The 15,675-nt window shown below is 38.1% G+C and overlaps 1 protein-coding gene across 7 annotated transcripts in view; it reads left to right on the top strand.

Annotated features, from left to right (window-relative positions):
• Positions 1–15,675, top strand: part of rapgef2b (Rap guanine nucleotide exchange factor 2b) — a 133,429-nt gene that overhangs the window by 60,799 nt on the left and 56,955 nt on the right. For 6 of the 7 annotated variants that reach the window (XM_055178621.2, XM_055178615.2, XM_055178610.2 and 3 more), the window contains 3 exons: positions 715–790; positions 3,567–3,734; positions 9,222–9,239. In XM_055178621.2, the coding sequence (XP_055034596.1) occupies positions 715–790; positions 3,567–3,734; positions 9,222–9,239 (262 nt within the window). The remainder of the gene's footprint in view (positions 1–714; positions 791–3,566; positions 3,735–9,221; positions 9,240–15,675) is intronic. The other variant, XM_055178614.2, reaches the window with a different exon arrangement.

Genomic DNA, 15,675 nt, shown 5'->3' with positions numbered 1-15,675 from the left:
ACCTTGGTACATATTTGTTCCTTTAAGTGTTTACTTTTACAAAGTCTTACCTTAAGGAACGTATTTCATGTTTTTTAGATGGGGGTTGGGGGAGAGGGCTATATTTAACAGTTTGAAATATATTTAGAGGTTTTGGTGACCTCTCCCCCAGTTAAACCTTGTACTCTTTCTGCGGATGTGTATATGTAAGTGTGTGTCACCTTTGGACCAAAATGTCCCTGGGCTTCTCAGTTGGCTTGTAAAAATGCCTTGCAAGCACCAGGGTTGGTAAATTAACAAACAATATTAAATGCATGTGTAATTTCTGCAGAGCTGAACAAAAATGGCCAATTTTTTTACCCACCATTAGGGGTCTGCCATATCATACCGTCCATGATAACACCGGGTCTAATACAGGATCTCCATATTGCCTCCATGGAAATCCACCCCATGCTTCCATGGCCCCCTCCTTATATATTTAATACAGAGTTTTTTGTGTAGTCCCCCTCTCATTGCACTGTGCTTCTTTCATTACGCTGTGATGTCATCTGGTGGAGTTTTCCAGCTTGGTTGTAGTTTCTTTCCTAGTGGAATCTTACTACTAGGCCAGGAACACTGGCACGAGTGTGTGGATATGTGGCTCGGTTTGTAAGCCCGCTTTCATTCCCACGGAATCTCAGAATTCCGTAATTAGCCGGGTGATTTATAACTTTACCCTCTCCTGTTCTCCTCTAGTTTCGGGAAGAGATCGGCTGGGAGCTTGCGTCGTGGATGCGAGTGCATCGTTCTGGAGCCGTCAGAGATGATTGTGGTGAGTACTTTTGGATTAGATGACCATTTTTGTTATATATCTGTTTGTTAAGCTAGCACAGGTATTGAAACCAAGCTTATGAAATTCTTATAAATGTTGTGTAAATGTTTCCATACTCTCTCTTTTGGGATTTGCCATGAAATTTTTTTTTAATGTGGATTCGTTCATATTAAATAATTCATCCCACTGCGATTCATTTTCAACATGGCCTCCATTTCCCACTATCCTTGCCAAAAATAAACAACATGTAGGAACCCGATCCATTTCATTTGCTCTATATTTCATAAAGCCAACTCATATGAATATACATGATATATACAGCCCTGAAAACATGTGACAACATCCGCAATGGTCCCTGTACATGTGACTGCGTTAAATCTCAGGTTTGGGCGATGTCCGCTATCTTCGGCGGTTCATTGTGCCCTCATTGGGTAAGTCATGTGTTATTACTGGCCAAGGCTGCCCTGTAATTACGGGCAGAGGGAGGATATAGATACCGTACTCTCACTCTCTCACACCGCCCAATATATTCCCACTGCTCCGTGCTCGCCGGCAGTTACCATAGCAGCGGTTGGTACGGTAGCAAGAGATTTGATGTGTAATCCCAAAGGCAGAGTGGGTGTGAAATCTGAGGCTGCAGCAAAATAAGAAGAGAGAGATAATCATGTCACTTTTTGTGGATGTCACATTGGCCGGCGCTTTATGCACCTTACACCTGTGATGTGCTTGATCGTGTGGCATTCCTGTTGTCTGTGGGTGCACACAGATCAGCTCGGCGGTCACATGGTTCTGGTTGTCAGCCTTTAAATGGCTGTGGGAGTGCATTATCTGTACATGATGCTACAGAAACACAATATTCAGCCCTGTGGTCTTGCTCTTCCCGTAGTCATCATTTTATCACTTAAAACTCATCTTTAAGCATCAAAATATCATGTATAAAAAGTTTTACCTGTTCAGTTAATTTTTCATGCTTTGAAACAGCTTGAATGTAACTACCCTTGCCTCATTTAGTATATGCAGATTTATGAATATGCAGATTAGTCTCCACCTCTATTCAATCGCACAGCACGCTCTATAGATATGAATATGCAAATTAGTCCCCGCCTCCACTCTTTCGCACCACCTCGGATGATAGAAAATATGTAAAGTATAGATGTCTATATGTCAACTATACATACATACTTTCTATGACTTGAACTACCAAGCCACGCATTCAAATGTGTTGATATGATTGGTTGCATTTTAGTGACACAAAGGAAACCAAAAATACTCAGCAATGATGTTGAATTATGAATCTGCACATGGTTTGTCTGAAAACATATTCCAAATTCCACATAGACATATATAAACAATAAAAAAAATCACCACAGGGGGACTTTAAGAAGGAACTGTGGAAGATAACTTTCTTTTTTGTGGCACAAAAGGGGAAATTTTAAATATGGTTCATGTTGCTGTTTTGCAAAAAGTGACTTGGCTGTCAGTCACTAAAATTCACCATAACATCTTATTTTGCATTCTACAGAAGTCAAACTGGTTTGCAAAAACAACAGGTTGAATAAATGATGATGACAGAAATGTCTTTTTTGGTATGAAGTTGCTATTCCTTTAAAGTGACACTCCACTTAAAAAAGGCTCATTTTGATTTTTGCTGTTTTGGAATCCATTCAGCCCATTTCCGGGTCTGGCTGTACCACTTTTAGCATAGCTTAGCATAATCCATTGAATCCGAGTAGACTATTAGCATCGCGCTTAAAAATATGATAGCATCGCACAATGACATTACGCAGTGCCCGAAAATAGTCCCCTTGGTTACTTTCAATCGCAGGGAACTATTTTCGCTGCGTTATATCATTGTGCCTGCTGCAGCCATGTTATGGCAGCAAAGACCTTGATTATTACGCCAGAATGAGAGTATAGTCTTAGCCATATCTGCCTAGAGGATTGCAGCTTTTGATTTTCTGTCGGTCTTGGTGCCTGATGTAACTACAGAGGAGTCAAGTTTTAAATAGGAAAAATATCGAAACTCTTTGGTCATTTTTGAGCGCGATGCTAATGGTCTAATCGGATTAAATGGATTATGCTAAGCTATGCTAAAAGTGGTACTGCCGGACCCGGAGATCATCTGAATGGATTCCAAAATGGTAAAAATCAAATGTTTAACTTTAGGGGAGCTGGAAAATGAGCATATTTACAAAAAAGTGGAGTGTTTCTTTAAGACGTTCAACAAAATAATAAAATATTTTAATCGATAAATGATGTCAGTAATTTTAATAGCCATATTTTATTTTAAATTTAAGTCAATTTAATTCACAATATTTACAAGTATACTCTGTAAACATTTTTAAGCATCCCTAAGGGAACCATTAATCTAAACTATACATTACATTTACATTAATGCATTTGGAAGGTGCCTTTATTCAAAGTATGTGTTTTCCTTAGGATTAAACCCATGAGATTTGTGTTACTAACGCAACTGATCTACAGACACACATAGTTTTAACTAATATCTCTTTTGGCAAATCAGTTTAAATATTCTTAGCGCCTGCAGAACATACACATTTTCATCCCAAAAGAGTCCTTGCGTGCCCACAGCTCTTCAGAAAATGCCCAGTTGTGTGTCTCTCTTTGACGTAGGCGTTTGAATCTCAGCCCACACACACATACAGAACCGACAGGCTTGCACACCCACTGCTATTTTTACACAGCGCCAGCGAGAGGGGTGGGGGGGTTGAGGAGAGAGAGGGCGTCTCACTCGGTTCCTCTCCTTCATGTGCAGGTGGACTATATGGATGAGAATGAGGAGTTTTTTCAGCGACAGGCATCGCACCGGCAGTCTCGCCGCAGGTTTCGCAAGATCAACCAGAAGGGCGAACGGCAGACCATCATCGACACGGTCGACCCCTACCCAGTCGGCAAGCCGCCCATAGGGCGGGGATACCACACGGTGAGTCACATACTTTCACTTTTACCTGTGCAGCTCCTCCCCCTGTTTGATTGACAGTGTTCTTCATGTATGTTATTCCCTGCTTGATGCATGTCATTCCCATACAGTATATAATGGCTCATACAGTATGGGCACACATACCACCCTTATGTAACCCTGTTTCTCAGAATGACACCGAAAGTTTCCCAACAGAAGCGTTATTTACAGCTTTAGGTTACAGTAAAATCTACCTGTAATTCTGTTGTTATTTTAACCACTTCTCTGTTCTCAAATTGTCAGTATGGAAAGAATAAGGTTTAATTCCCCTTTATATTCATCTATCCTTAATCGTGATATGCATGCGTTATTACTGCTGACACATAAATCGACATGCCCTCAGCTACTGTAGTGCAGCCGGATTCATTCTCACAGTTTTGTTTGAGTATTTTTTATATTTTCTGCATACAGTGTTAGCTCTTTACACAATTTATTTGGTATGCTGTTGATTCAATGCAAGCCTAGCAAGGGTGCATCTTTATTTCTTTTTAACCAACTAAGGGACATTTGAAAAATATTTTAGTTGTCATTGACATGCTGTCAGTGTGGTTTATTTATGATAGTTTCAGGCTGTGCGGTAGTCTTTGGTCAATGCTGAATATTGTGTGCAGGCTGTTTATCTTGTTTCATCACTTTGTTTAATCCCCTGGTGGTTATGTCTTCTAGCCTATTCAACATTGTTAGCTTTGTTCTGTTTTTTTTTTTTTTTTTTTGGCATGATCCTCCTCTCCCGAATGTGAATACTGTATGTTAATAAAACCATTTAAAGAGGAACTTTATAATGTCATATTATAGGGAATCGAATTGCTCTTACTGTAAATCATACTGTAACTTAAGAACCTAAAAAATTGTTTAAAAAGCACCTGTTAAACAAAACACAACTACGAAACAACTCGATTTGAGCATCTTAGATCTTTTCATAATTTTACTTGAAAAATTTTGGTTGCACATTTTAGTATGGATTGTATATAAATTGTTACAATGTAGTTCATGCTTTGCAAATAGACTTTACCTTTACATTTAGGCATTTAGCAGACACATTTATCCAAAGCGACTTACAAAGATTAGGAAACAATAAAGCGATTTGTCATAGGGAGGCAATAATACAAGAAGTGCTTATACCAAGTTTTCACTATTCTGAAACTGTACCTGTTGAGAGAGAAAGAGAGTTAGTACAATTTTTTAAAGGATGAGGTTATACTCATACTATACTACAGTTATACTCGTGTTATACTCATGAGGCTGTCACATTAATTTCACATTAAAGGTGGCATTCCAGATGTAATCTGCTTTTTATTATTATTTTTTAAAATCTTTTAAAAGGATATTACATCATTTAAGCTGTAAATATTAAAAATTGCATGTAAAATAATTACTTTTAACGGGTTACAATGATATATAATATATATTATTGTTCATGTAAGAAATAACTGACGACGGGCCATTGGATCATAACAAAATTATATTATATCATATATTATATTATATTATATTATATTATATTATATTATATTATATTATATTATATTATATTATATTATATTATATTATATTATATTATATTATATTATATTATATTATATTATAATAAAATATTGCTCTGGTGCCTATTTTAGGTGTGCGGTTATTGAAAAATAATCAACACCCATGGAACATTTCTCAGCCAATCAGAATAAAGCATTCAGCAGCCCCGTAGTATAAAGTGTTATATATTATATCAGAATAAAAAAGCATGTGTTAATACGTTCTCATTATGAATTTAGCATGTATCAAGATACATTCTTTATTTTTACAACGCTATGTAAACTTTATATTAAACATAACAAGAACATTTGTCTGTATGCTTTTTAATAATGGGCATTAAATCCGCAGATCTTTCTGCAGAAATCTGTGGGTGGAGATTCTGTTTTGGCCTGCTTAAAAGGCACATATTAGATCTAGTTTTACAAGATGTAATATAAGCCTCAGATGTGCCTAAAATGTTAAGTTTTAACTCAAATTACCCCACATTTGTTATAGCTTGTCCAAAATGCCCCTATTTGGGTAAGAGCTAAAAAGCGCTGTTTTCATTTGTGTATCTTTAAATACAAATGAGCCACTGTTCCTCACTAACTTACCAACAGACAGTAAGCACTTTTGTTTAAAAATAGATCTTATTTCTTAAATTTAACCAGTTAGTCATTGGCCATGGGCGGGGCTTTGTTTGTGTGACATCACATTAACCAGAATCAAATCAGCATGAAACTGCTTTGGTTAATGTGGATTTTTTTTATTATAGGGTTGTTGTGTTTTTTGTTTACCCAAATAATGGCGTGTGTTATTTTATCAAAGACAATAAAAATGGTCTTGAAGAACTACATATTTTATGACATATTTTAAAGACCTTTACCAAGTCGACCTCCACAAAAAAATTTAATGAAAATGAAAATTAATATGAGCCCTTTAAAGATCGAAATGGAAGAAAGAACTAGTTTTAGATCCAGTAAATCCAGTTCAGATTTAAAATGAATACCAGTTCTTAACATTTGTCAAGGATTCGCTTTCGCTTTTTACTCATGCTTTTGCACTAATAGGCAAAAATCAGCTTGGCATCTTTGTTTAAATTTAATTGCAAGCTGTTGCCCTTCTGCTTGTATTTCTTTCTTTTGCTTCCTTTGTCTCTTAAATGTTATTTGTGCCTACACAGCAGCAACATCTCCAACTGTTCATGCTTGTATGTGGAGGCTTTCATTGTCATATTCCATTATAGTTGTTTCTGTGCTGGCTGTTGTATGATCTCTGTAGGTGTTAGCCGGTGTTGTGAATATGCGCCCTTTGTCAGTATATTGCATTTGCTTAAGTTGTTCTGGCAGTTATGCTTTCAGTCCCATCTGAGCTGTTGGTTAGGAGAATTTGGTTGGCTCATGAAAAGTGGGCGTTTCATACCAAAGTGATGTGTCTTTACAGTTGTTTGTGAACCGCTTCTTTTGACGAATGAATTATGCACTGGTGAATCATGTTTGATGACAATAAAAACCTGTAATAAGAAAATACATAGTGAAGAATTTGAGTGCAAGTTGACTTTAAAGGAGAAATAATGATTATGCCAAGGGTGCACCAATTTATTGGCCTATCATCGATAGCGGCAAATAAAAGCAATTGAGGAGCTCAGATGCAAAAGCCACTACCAAAAATTAGATAACCGAATGCTCTCAACTTTCATCAAATACTTTCGCTTCAAATCTGCTTAATCCTGAAATACCGCTTTGTTGGCAGAATCCATTAAAAGTCTGATACAAATTACTCATTTACAAGAAAACATGTCAGATGCATTTTTTTGTAGGGTTTTGCACAATTTTTCCTACTATTGAACATCGTCTTGTTGTTTGAAAACAGCAGATGATCAGGACAGATTATATCCTGGCAGTCAAAATGGGCGAACAAACACATCTGCATTTTTTCGATTTCATAACATCATAATTTGAAACAAAAAAAGTATCAGTAAATGTCATTCTAAATAATCGAATATCGTTATAAGCAAACAAATTAGGTGGAAAACTGGGGCTTTTATATACTATTTCTTCTTTGTTTCATAGAGCGAAAACTAAAAACTGTAAAATTCCATTAAATCTTCTCCACGTGTGACAGCAAGACTTTGTTTCATAACTCCTTCAAGGGCGTTGGTCTTTTCTCCACAGATGTTTCATGGAGGTTCAAAGTTGGACCCTCACATTGACACTTGTTGATTTTCCCCCATCTGCTCTGGTTCATTCCCAACATTCCTCAGGTTCCCATGAGAGCAGGGCCAGTGGTCCCTGAAATGTTTGGGAATTCTTGCTTTGTTTTCATCAACAAAATACGCCATGCATCATTGCGCTGGATTGTTTGTCCCTCGAGATACACTACAAGGAGACGCCACAAAATTATTCCCACCACCCCATCCAGTCAGCTGCACAGTTTTCCCAAACTCTTTACTCTTGTTGTTGTCGTCCGTGGGAAGAGATCCTGGTTTTGTTCTCAGATCAGTGGCAGTGGGCTACGGAAGTTCAGAGTGTAGCGCGTTCGAGAAGAACCACAGCGAATGGGATGTTAAGCTGACGGGTTTTCAGGATAATCCTGCCGTTTTGTGAGCACCTCCACAGTGGGATTTTCATAAGCACTTAGATGTAGCCAAAGGTGAAAAGTCAGCTGAAGTAGGACAAGCGTGTGACACATTTCGATATAAAAGTCTTGTAGATTCAATTTTCAGATTGGCGTAAATTGGATGCAATTTCTGGAACCAGACTGAAGCAGTTTTGCTCTGTGCTGCCTGTCTTACTCAAGAAGAGCCCTTTATGTCCCAATTTAAATGAAAACTCCACCGTTTTTCAATGTTTTACTATGTTCATACCTCAACTTAAACAAATGAATACATACATATCTGTTTTTAATGTGTGCACTTTTAACCTTTGTACAGCGCTTCGTGAATGTGTTAGCATTTGGCCTGGCCCCAATAATTCCTATGGCTCCAAACAAAAGTTTTATTTAGTGCCACCATAATTAAAAGTGTAACTACTCATGTAACAGTTTTTAAATAGGGAAAACATGGTTTCTATATTCAGCCCTGTTTGGATCCTAATGAATGAATGTGGCTAGGCTAAATGCCAACACATTCACGAGGCGCCGCACAAAGATCAAGTGCACACATTATTAAAAGATAGGTATGTATTCATTCGTCTAAGTTGAGGTAAGAACACAGTAAAATTTTGAAAAACTGTGGTGTTTTCCTTTAAGAAGCATAATGTAAATGCACAATCCTTTATAATGCAGATGTTGATATGTTTTCGTTTGAATAGAAATAACATCACTACTGCAAAGAAGACCACCTGTCTGGATACTCAATGGGGACTTTAAATGTGTTTGTGACTTTCAGATAGACTTTAATACCATCTACACATGCAATAGTGAATATAGTGACTGATTTGTTTTCAGCAAACAATAGGCACCATTTTCTCTCTCTCTCTCAATCTTTTTTTCTCTTCTTCTCAGCTACTGTTGGGCAGCTGGTTTTTAATGATCACAAAGTTATCGCTTACTTAATACACACCCGCATGTTCTTTCCTTTGCATCTCTTTGCTGATCATTGCATTTAATGACCGACTGACCTCCATCGGCGGCAAAGCATTTTTGTTGTATCTGGTTGCAAATGCCAAATCTCTGTTCACCCAGAATGTTCCCCTTTTTCCGGTTTCAGCTTTTTGTTTAGCCTCCAGCTCATATTTCTTATCTCTGTGTTTGTCTGTGCACTGCCCTCTGTTGTTTGTTTTTTAATAGCTGCTGAACTTTAATAAGCGGCGTGTCCCTCTGTTCTTCCCGTAGTATGACTTGCAAAGTGCCTCCTAACCAGGTTTCAGCTTCTCAATAACTCAGTCTGATAATAACTCTCTCTCATCTCCTCTGCTTCTCTCTCTCTGCATACCGGCTGCTCTGCAGGAATGCGTTAAAGCACAGGTATCGTATTTATTCACTGTTTCTGTCTGCATGCGTTTACGTGAAGCATCCTGCTTAGCTGTGATTATATAAGTACAATGTGTTTGTGGGTTAGTATGTACAGTATGTGCGTGGGGTAAATATGAGCTTATAACCTTGTGACCATGCCAGTACGCCTTATTTGTGTGGATGCGTTTGTGTGTGTATGCTGGAAAATCAATGATTTGGTCCTACACTATTTTTAAGTGGTATTGCTGTATTGCAAACAGCAAAATGTCTGAAATAGTACTGTAATACAAACTATGTTTTATGACAGTAAGGGGCGGTTCACATTTCGTGTCTAAAACCATGCAGAAAATACATTCCCTACATCTTTTCCAACACGCTTTTGCATTGAAAAATAACTTCTGGAAAAAATAGCGCGTCGCACCACGTCACATGTGCATCTCGACTGGCCTGCCGCACATCTACATTCAAAATATCTTATAAAGACACAGAATGTGAACCCGCCCTTAAGTGATGCTTGCCTGTGAAAACTTGATGCTATTGGTGCTTTTCCATTTCATAGTACCCCACGGTTTGGTTTGGTTTGGTTTGGGTCAGGTCGGGTCACACTTTGGCTTGGTTAGCTTTCCATAGAGTTTAGTAACACTTCGGAGTGGGAGGGGGATTATAGGCGTGCGGTTATATTTGCGCTTCCAACGGCTGTGACATCATACAAGTGAGAGCGTTGTTGTACATTCCCATACATTCATTTATTTCTCAGTCCGCCACAAAATTAAAATTGACCGCCACAAAATTAAAATTGACCACCACAAAGATGTTTGCACATCGCGCTTATCACTACCCCTGTCTCACATGACAATTTCTATACAAACACTCGTAGCGTCAGTCGACGCGCTCCGCTGAGCTTCATTTAAGTTGCATTTATGCATATATGCATATATTGCGAATGTGCCGCCACGAACTGCAAGTCTGGAAAAAATTTTATGGTGTTCCTGATTCACAACCTGTGGATGTTTTTCATCGCCAAAAGGGAGTTTGGGAACTTATAGCAGAGCTCAGATGACAACATGTTTGCTCGAGGTAAAGCTAACCCTACAGTCACATTAGCTACAAAAGTGAACGACACCGAGCGGCATGCACTCGCTTGATGGGCGTTCCTTGGCTCGTTTCTCAAAGCAGTATCAAAAGTCACTTTAGAGGTATTGTTAAGTTACAAGAACTGTGTTTTTGGATTTAAAAGTATTTGTTTCTCGATAAAAGTAACAAAATATATGAGATAAAATGCCAAACTTATGAGATATATACATAAATATGCATTTTCCGCCATCTTGAATTGTTTTCTCAGACTCGACCACAGACCTACGTCACGTCACGCTGCTCCTTCACTCCGATTGGCAGTCGCTTTGTCGCATCGCTCAGCATTTGCATAAAATAGCCTACTTGTCTATTTTGGCCCCGCCTTGCTCGCGCAGTGGCGAGCTCGTCGCTTGTCGCTGCCAAACGGCCACTTCCATTGAAAATGAATGGTAGCCTATCGCTCTGTCTCTGTCGCTTGTAGCTAATGTGACTGGGGGGGTAATCTTTTACATTATACCAATGACACTGGTAGTGATGATTCTGTCAGACCAATCAGTGATCTGCAGTGTTTTCGCTCCGCTTTTGGTATCAGCTCGTGTCGCTTGGAACCCCAACCGAGGTGGTACTAAAAAAAAAAAAAGGATTGGGTACTACGCACTGCACCCAGTTGAAAAGACCCCAAAAGTAAGCTGACCCGACCCAAACCGTGGGTTACTATGCAATGGAAAAGCGCCATATGATGCTAGGATGTTTTGAGTGGTTGCCATGGCGTTGCTAGGCAGATGCTAAAATTTAGCACAGCACTGTGTTATCCCTAGATGTTTTTGGGATTGCCAGACAATTGCTACACTGTTATTTTTTTTCTAAATATGTACCCCAGCTGGCACAGGGCAGTACATTTTAAAAAGGTCCTCTTAGGTACAGATTCATTTAATACCATTATGTAACCCTAATGCTAGGATGCTAATATGGGGTTAAAGGGTTTGGCTCCAGTGACATGTTTTAACCATTTGGTGACAGTGTAAAATGTTCTGGGATATATTTATTTATTTATTTTTCACAAATTTGTCTTACAGGTGTGGTATAATTGAGAAAAGCAATAGCACACCACTTCTTAACAAGCCACACAAAGTAAACCATCATGATGCTTGCATGAACACAATAACAAATGATTACAAATGGCTGACAATTTAGATTGGCTCTTACCTGAAATCGTGCCATACTAGCAAGACTGTAGGGAAAACAGAGGGACAAATAAGATGTTGATGTGTTAATGTTCAGTGTGTGTGTGTGTGTTATTTGACACCCCAGGCCTGATGCGAACCGTTGATGGGTAGCTGCTGCTGAGCCGATACCAGATTTGCGGTAATTAGATTCGGCGAGGAGCGAAGCGAAGCGATTGGGATATGGAGGGTGTGATGGTGTGTGTTAGAGAATGGAAAGGAGTGAGAGTCTTGTCAGGTGTTCTTGCGAAGAGTCTGCTGCTCTATTTTTAGATCCGTTCTCAGTTATTGCAGCTACAGCATCCGCCTGCACCGAGACACAGAAACCTAGCTTACACTTTTAGACAATCACAAGCTTGCATGCATGCATGCTGTCTGATGCACAAGTCTTCCTTAAAGACAGATGGGAAGGCATGTGTGTGCATTTTAGCAGGTATGATTTTTTTGCTCACAAAATCCTCCTCGTGTTGAATCAATCCCATATGACTTGCTAAAATTTTGAAGCTGAAGTATACAATGTAAATAGACTTTGGGCTATGTGTGCTATCTTATCTCATGTACTCTTGTTGCTTTGGAGAATGAAAACATTTTTGCATTTTACTCATTATTCTAGCATTGCACATAGAAATGCAAAGGATTTGTGCTTCTCTGCTATGTTTCTATGTTTGTGCATAAATGACAGATGACTGTAAAGGCATCAGCTCACACAGAGCATTCTTGACAAGTATAATAGAGTTGATGGTTTGAGTCGCATAGATAACGGTTGGGCCCTGATGGACAGCTGTCAGTCAGGAGATTCACCTTGCAAGGTCTTGCTATTTTGTACCAGATGAATTGCTCCTCACCTTCCTAATTTTCTCCTCTTCAGCATTTGTTATTTATTACAATATGTGCATGACAGGAGTTGACAGTTAAACCAGTAGGTTATAAAGATCCATCCAGTGAGGATTACACTTTAACTTTATCATCTTAACTTTGTCTGGAGCAAAGAACTTCAAAACTGTGCTGATGTTTGATTATGTAAAGGTTACTTAAAGGGACAGTTCACCCAAAAGGGTGATTCTCACGAAATCCAGATTTAGAAGGTGTCCAGCATCAGAACTTTTAAAAAGCCATTGAAGCCCATTTTTTTGCAAATATTAGGTTAAGGTCTGAACTTACATTATTTTTAGAGCATTTAAAAAATATTTCCTATAGAATTATTTACATTTTTTAGATTATCATTATCAAAAATTATCGTTACCGCAACATAATATAACATTAAATATATGCATTTACAAACTCATGTTTCGGTAATGAGAACTAAAAAGTTGTCTAGGTACTATGACAAACAAAATTTTAACTTTTATCTGGAGAGAAAAAATAAGAACTGCTTACCTGGTAGCCATCTCAATGTCACAGTCAATTCCAATTCCAATTTTTTTAATTTTAGTTCCTTGAGAGCTTAAACAATAATTGAAAATTGTTGCGGAGGATGAGAAAATTGGTCTTGGACACATTTATATTCCTTATTATTGTCTCTACGTTTACCAATGATCACCAAATACCACATGTTTCTTTACTGTAAATGTTTATAGTATAACATGCACTGAAGTTTTTTTGTCGATTTTTTTAATTATAAATATTTCCATGTCAAAGAACCCAAATCCAGTCATGGACACGTTGCGGTAATGAAAATGTTCCCCTTAAATCTGGAAAAATCAACAAAATTGGTTTGTATGATGTAATTTGAAATCATATGCAAAATAGTACATGAAGAGATGTTTGTAACTGTATGCTTCTTATTTTGATAGCATTTACTTTTTTATCAAAATGTTTCATGACACCTCATTTTGCGAGAATCACCCAAAAATGAAAATACAAGTTATTCACCCTCATGTTATTATAAACCTGTATGAGTTTCTTTATTAAAGATAAAGATATTTTAATAAATGATGATAAGCATGGCACACAGTTGACGGTACCCATTTACTGTACTTGGAGTATTTGTTTCCTACTATGGAAGTCAATGGGTATCGCAACAGGTTTAGAACAACATGAGGGTGAATAAATGGTGGCATAATTTAAAATTTTGAGCAAACTTTTAAAGGCATCTACCTATGGTACATTTTATAGTTTAGGATGTGTATTGTGGATTAAATAGGTTTTTGTTAAATTTCCATTTTTTTCCTGTAATATAAATATTTATGTTGGTGCATGCTTATTTAAATGAGCCATTTAATGAGCCCATAAACGGCTTTTGAATTCTCTAAAATGGACACATTATGTATACAGAAGGCATGAATAATTCAGATGTGTGCCTTAGTTTTGATGTGTGCATGCTGTATTAATCACACATTGAAATTCTGCTGGCCTACTTCTGCAAAATGGGAAAAACTTGCTTTCCCCCTCGTGCATTTCTTATCGCTGACCTCTCAGACCCTCTTCATTTAACAGACCGGCATATTTTACTTCACCATTGTTTTAACACCACCATCCCTTCCTCCATTTCCTTACACCTTTCTTTCCTTAAGAAAGTCACTTAGGTTCTCATTCAACGAGGAAATCCTCTTCCTGCGTCTGCGCTTTGACAGGAAACCAGTAGAATTGGAAGAACGCGAGTGAAACACGGATGCTTTGAACCCAGTCAGGTGGTGTGAGAAATGAGCGGCTGAGCTGAGACTCTCTATCTTTCTCTGTAGGATGCTCACCTATGTTGTCTGTAGCATTGATCTTTAATTAGTCACACGCTAAACATTTCCCCCAAGACATATCTGTACTGCTTAGCCTGATGAAAAGCACAGCATTTCACACAGCGGGGAAACACTTGGGCATGTTTGGTCAATAAGCTACACCTGAATATCAATAGGACACAGACATGCACAGTTGAGTTTATGCAGTATGTGTTCAAAGCACATCAGTAACCGTAGTTAAATGCTTGGTTCATGCTAACTATAAGCATTAAACCCACTAAAGGGATCTTAAAGGACAAGTTCAGTATTTTACACTTAAAGCCCTGTTTTCAGATTGTTTATGATAAAATAGAACAGCTGGCCCGAGAATTTTCGGTTTCCGTAGTATCACCCACTCACCCCCACAATTGCTGCATAGGTGCACTGGAACAATCCTTCCTAAAATGATTTCAGATCACCACAATGATTGCACATCTCTCTAAAAACCACAAGGGGGAGCTGCAGCGCCTGTATAAATGAGACATTATCAGATTACTTTTAAATATGTGTTATGCCTATTCATATTTTCTGCCAGGTAAACCTTGCAAAATATTTAATTTAAATAATCACAAATATTTCATCAACCAAAAAAAGTATGAGAATTAAATGTCAATGCAATAAAACAAGCAATTAAAGCTGTAGTCTACGATGTTGAAAATCGGTCTAGAAAGCCTGAGACGGCTAGTAAGTTTTAAAAAACTCATCCCGCCCCTCTGTGCTACCTGATCCCTCCCACCGGGAAACCACCTGAACAACGTCACTCATTCAAGCTGTGATCACTGGTAGTAAACATCAGAACAGAGATTTACCGAGCAGTAAACACATAAAGGCTTGAAGGAATGAACAATTACAATTATGATTGTAATTGACGTTATTTACTTTCACAACAACGTTTGGCATACATTTCCCCTCATGAGCTTCAAGAAATGACTTTATAAATATAATTACTTTGACCCGTGATACGCGATGCTAAACGGCTAACATTCCAATGCCGACCGGCAGCATGGGCATGTTGTCAGACTGATAATATCATATTTATGTAACACCTCACACAATCTTTGTAAATATAATTATTTTGACCCGTGATACGCGATGCTAAACGGCTAACATTCCGATGCCGACCGGCAGCATGGGCATGTTGTCAGACTGATAATATCTTATTTATGTAACACACCTCACACAATCTTTGTAAATATAATTATTTTGACCCGTGATACGCGATGCTAAACGGCTAACATTCCAATGCCGACCGGCAGCATGGGCATGTTGTCAGACTGATAATATCTTATTTATGTAACACACCTCACACAATCTTTGTAAATATAATTATTTTGACCCGTGATACGCGATGCTTAACACTCCGATGCCGACATGCAGCATCAGCATGTAGTCAGATTATAATACTATTTATGTAACACCTCACACAATCTTTGTAAATAT

The sequence above is a fragment of the Misgurnus anguillicaudatus genome, chromosome 16 (genome assembly GCF_027580225.2).
Source record: "Misgurnus anguillicaudatus chromosome 16, ASM2758022v2, whole genome shotgun sequence".
In the NCBI taxonomy this organism is placed as follows: domain Eukaryota; kingdom Metazoa; phylum Chordata; class Actinopteri; order Cypriniformes; family Cobitidae; genus Misgurnus; species Misgurnus anguillicaudatus.
The sequence above is the reverse complement of the archived record's forward strand: the minus strand, read 5'-3'. Positions and strand labels throughout refer to the sequence as shown.